The sequence below is a fragment of the Esox lucius genome, chromosome 4 (assembly GCF_011004845.1).
Source record: "Esox lucius isolate fEsoLuc1 chromosome 4, fEsoLuc1.pri, whole genome shotgun sequence".
Taxonomy (NCBI): domain Eukaryota; kingdom Metazoa; phylum Chordata; class Actinopteri; order Esociformes; family Esocidae; genus Esox; species Esox lucius.
In genome coordinates this window covers 3,083,249-3,088,020 of record NC_047572.1, presented here as the reverse complement: position 1 = coordinate 3,088,020, position 4,772 = coordinate 3,083,249, and the positions used below count along the sequence as shown (strand labels likewise).

The window sequence follows — 4,772 nt, the reverse complement described above, 5'->3', positions numbered from 1 at the left end:
GAACATCAAAAAAAATACATTCAAGAGCTTTATTTGGATTTCAGCAGTATCCCTAGAAGTTGTTTCTGGTATAAACCAACAATTGAGCTATGTGTCCTTGTTAAAAAAAAATATAAAACTCACAAACATACATTTAAAGGTGTTGTCTTCCTTACATTAAAGCATGTATGTACATTTTTGCAGAATTTGGGATTAGGTACTATGTTTTATGGTCATATTTCCCATTTCTCATACCGGACAAACGTAGGAAAGGAAAAGGTCCACTTCATTTTGGATTACGACATGGGGTGGATGAATATTATCTGGCGAATAGTGGCAAGATGTCATCTGCCAAACATCAATAAGGACAACAGCCAATTCCCGGAAAATTTCCCTTAGGGCTAAGTCGAGTTGCCAGGAGAGCCAGTCGCTGCCATACACATCCTTGTAACCTGTGTTGGCTGACTTGATAACTACCAAAGTAGAAGGAGATCGTCTTAGCAGTGATGCCACAGCCCTACGGATAACGACCAGGCGGTGTGCGTACATGGCCAGTGGGTACGTGGTGAAATGAGCCCAGATGGTAAAGACAACCACAGAGTGTGGACCCCCTGCCAGGCCGTCCACCTCCTTGGCGATGTAGTGGAGGTCAGCCATGGGGGTCTTGTCTGTCCGTATGGGTATCCCGTGGGCCCGCCAGATGATACGGGTATTCGACTGGGTGTCAACCGCCTCAAAGGGGCCCGACTTGCTCGAGGTGTGAAGATCCAGGTGTTTCAATGCTAAGGAACGATCATACATTAACTCCAAACAAATACATTTAGTCAAAGAATGTGCTGTGATTTGCAAAAAATACAAGTTTGCTTTGACTAAAATGACTTCCAATATCTATGCATTCAACAAATGCATAGGCTTTACTATGAACATATTGACACAATAAACTAATTTAAAACTGCATCATACTTGGCACAGTTTTTTCCAGGTATTCGAACCACTGACGGAGAGTAGAGTCGCCCATCATAAGAATCTGTTTATCGTTCAGGCATGCAGACACCTGTTTGGCTGAAGAAAACCTTTTTGAGTCACACACCAGGGAGATCCAGTGATCCTGTAGGTAGAAACCAGCAGGTACTGGATTATGCAAACCAGGAAGGCATTTCTTTTGGGATCCTGTAGATAAATGGAAAATACTTTCAGGTCTATGTTATAACAAGTGTGGGTTGTGAAAGGGATGAACACCAATGTTATGGACATTACCTTGGAAATAATGGGCTACACAACAAGTCATTTATTTTAGTAGTACTATGTTCATAGATGTTAACTAGACATTAATTTGATCATCATGCAGCTATGTTTATGGATGCTTCCCAGACGTTAATTCAATCACTATGCATCTGCATTCATGAATGTAGAAGTAATCGAATAAACAACTGGGCAACCAAAACATGAAAAAGCAATGTTTTGTCCCCTATAAACATGTTGTGGACTGTCATGTCCTCCCTTCCCTGAGGTGCTCTGTCTTGGGTTGCTCCAGGTTGTCAGGGCAACGCATTAAGGGGCGTGGCGTCACTCTTTTGAATAGAGCCGGTACCAGCTGTTCCCTATCCCCAATCACACACCTGTTCCCGCTTGACTCATCACCGGCTGTATATCTGAGGAGCCCTGACGAACCGTCCCTGCCGGATCGTTGTTCCACATCCGTATGTGTCACGGCTCACAACCAAATCCCTGAGATACTTGCGTGTCGATCCTGCTAATTCTGTTTCCCTGTGTTTGTAGGAATCTCCTGACAACCTTTACCAGCCCGTGTATCGACCTCCTGCCTGTCCAAGACTACTCTGCCTACTCCCTGTCTGTACCTCTGCCGCCAGCCCGTGTGCCAACCTCCTGCCTGTCCAAGACTACTCTGCCTACTCCCTGTCTGTACCTCTGCCGCCAGCCCGTGTACCGAACCTCTGCTTGCCCACGACTACTCTGCTTACTCCCTGTCTGTACCTCAGCCGCCAGCCCGTGTACCGAACCTCTGCTTGCCAACGACAACCCTCATATTAAATTGATTTTCACCGCACTCATCCAGTCTGCGTTTGGGTTCCTTTCAGATCTGACAGAACAATCCGGCCATCATGAACCCAGCGGATCTGGATGCCGTCCGTCAGGCTGTGTCGATGCAGGGCACCCTATTAGGACACCACAGCACCTCGCTTCAGGAGATAATGACTGGCCTGCAAAGCCTGTCTACCAGCGTGGCAGCTATCTCAATGCATCCGCCGAGCCTCCGGCCCCTGCTTCAGCACCCGCACCAGAACCCCCGGCGCCAGCACCTGCTCAATGCCCTGATAGGGAACCATGGGTTCCCACGCCCGAAAGATATGACGGAGACATGGGGCTCTGTCGTTCCTTTCTGTTGCAATGCGGCCTCGTATTTGATCAACAACCCCGCACCTACCCCACGGAGAAGTCCAGGATCGCCTTTGTGATAGGCCTACTCCGAGGCGACGCGCTGAAATGGGCGTCAGCCATCTGGGAACGACAGAGTCCGTACACCCAGACCTACAGCGACTTCACAAGCGAGATGAGGAAAGTGTTCGACCACCCAGTCCGTGGCAGGGATGCCTCCAAACGGCTGTACTCGCTCCATCAGGGGGTCCGCAGCGTGGCGGAGTATGCAGTTGAATTCCGTACGCTGGCTGAGGAAAGCGGATGGAATGGAGAAGCACTGCAAGCTGGGTTCTACAACGGCCTCAGTGAACAACTTAAGGATGAACTCCTCTCATATCCCGAGACCATGGGATTGGATGACACTATTTCCCTGGCCATGCGGGTGGACAATCGGATCAGGGAACGGAGGAGAGAAAGAAAGCGGGGCGGCCGTCCCCTGCAACCACTCTCCAGACACCCCGAAGAGGAGAGGCGTAACGGCCCACCAGCAGTTCCGGGCATGGAGAGGGAGGCGACGCCGGCGGAACCCGAACCGATGCAGTTGGGGCGCTACCACATAGACAAGGAAGAACAACAGCGACGGAGGGACAGCAACAGCTGTCTGTACTGCGGTCGTTCGGGTCATTACCTCGCCTCCTGTCCCCAGCGGCCGTCAAACCGACGGGCTCGCTAGACATAGGAGGCGTCCTAGCGAGCCACACGAACAACGACCTCCCAGGCCACAAACCACGCACACTCTTCCACGCAACCCTTACCGTCGGTGGCCACACGTGCCAATACCAGGCCCTGATTGATTCCGGTGCTGACGACAGCTTCATCGACGCCACATTGGTGGAACAGCTGGGGCTATCGACTGTCCGTTTGGAGGAGGTCATTGACGCAACCACCTTGGATGGCCGGTTATTGGCACGGGTTACGCACAGGACCAGGCCCGTGCGTCTCCGTTTATCCGGCAACCATCTTGAGGACATCGGGTTCCTCGTCATCCACTCCCCCCGGATCCCCTTGATCCTGGGGCACACCTGGTTAGTACGCCACAACCCAACCATCGATTGGAGGGCAGGAAAGGTGACCGCCTGGGGCACGGCGTGTTACTCCGAATGCCTCCGGTCGGCTTGTCCCCCGTCAAAGCGCCCGCCGGGGAAAGATGCACAGCCCCCAGATCTGTCCCGAGTTCCCGCAGAGTACCACGATTTGAGCGAAGTATTCAGCAAACAACAGGCTCTCTCTCTTCCTCCTCACCGACCCTATGACTGCGCAATTGAACTACTGCCCGGCGTCACCTACCCTCGAGGCCGTCTGTACAGCATTTCCAAGGCTGAAAGGGAGGCGCAGGAAAAATACATCCGGGAATCCCTGGAAGCCGGGCTCATCCGTCCCTCCTCATCCCCCCTGGGCGCAGGGTTCTTTTTCGTAGGCAAGAAGGATGGAGGCCTTAGGCCTTGCATTGACTACAGAGGGCTGAATAACATCACCGTGAGGAACAAATACCCCTTGCCCCTGATGAACACTGCCTTCGACCTGCTCCAGGAGTCAGCAGTCTTCACCAAATTGGACCTGCGTAACGCCTACCATTTGGTCAGGATCAGGGAGGGGGATGAATGATTGACGGGATTCAACACCCCCCTTGGCCACTTTGAATATTTGGTTATGCCCTTCGGATTGACCAATGCGCCTGCAGTGTTCCAATGCCTGGTTAACGACGTGCTGGGGGACATGCTGGGGCGTTTTGTGTTCGTCTACCTGGATGACATCCTGATATTCTCCAAAACACCTGCCGAACACGTCCAGCACGTCCGGCAGGTCCTCCAGCGACTCCTGGAGAATAAGCTTTTCTGTAAGGCAGAGAAGTGCGAATTCCATGCCCGCACCGTCACCTTTCTGGGATACGTTGTGTCAAAGGGACAGGTGAGGATGAATAAAACAAAAGTTGATGCCGTGCTGGAGTGGCCAAGACCTGAGACCAGGAAACAACTGCAGCGATTCTTGCAGCCAACTTTGCAGCCAACTTTTACCGACGTTTCATCCGGAACTACAGTCGTGTGGCTGCCCCCCTAACCGCTCTCACCTCCAGCGCCAGGTCCTTCGTCTGGACCCCTGAGGCCGAACTAGCGTTTCAGGATCTCAAGAACCGGTTCACCACGGCACCCGTGCTGTCCCAACCTGACCCGTCCCGGCAATTCGTGGTGGAGGTAGACGCGTCGGACGTGGGGGCGGGGGCTGTCCTATCCCAACGAACAGCCGAGGACGGTAAGCTTCACCCTTGTGCATTTTTGTCTCGTCGGCTTTCCCCCGCAGAAGCTAATTACGACGTGGGCAATCGGGAGCTGCTCGCCGTTAAGCTTGCCTTGGAG

The 4,772-nt window shown here is 52.5% G+C and overlaps 1 protein-coding gene across 1 annotated transcript; it reads right to left on the bottom strand.

Annotated features, from left to right (window-relative positions):
• Positions 1–228: 228 nt before the first annotated feature.
• LOC117594421 (NXPE family member 3-like) lies at positions 229–1,270 on the bottom strand. Its single transcript, XM_034291966.1, has 2 exons — positions 943–1,270; positions 229–761 (listed from the first exon to the last, which is right to left on the bottom strand). The coding sequence occupies exons 1-2, from the start codon at positions 998–1,000 to the stop codon at positions 229–231; spliced, it is 591 nt and encodes a 196-aa protein (XP_034147857.1). The 5' UTR covers positions 1,001–1,270.
• Between the last annotated feature and the right edge of the window lie 3,502 nt (positions 1,271–4,772).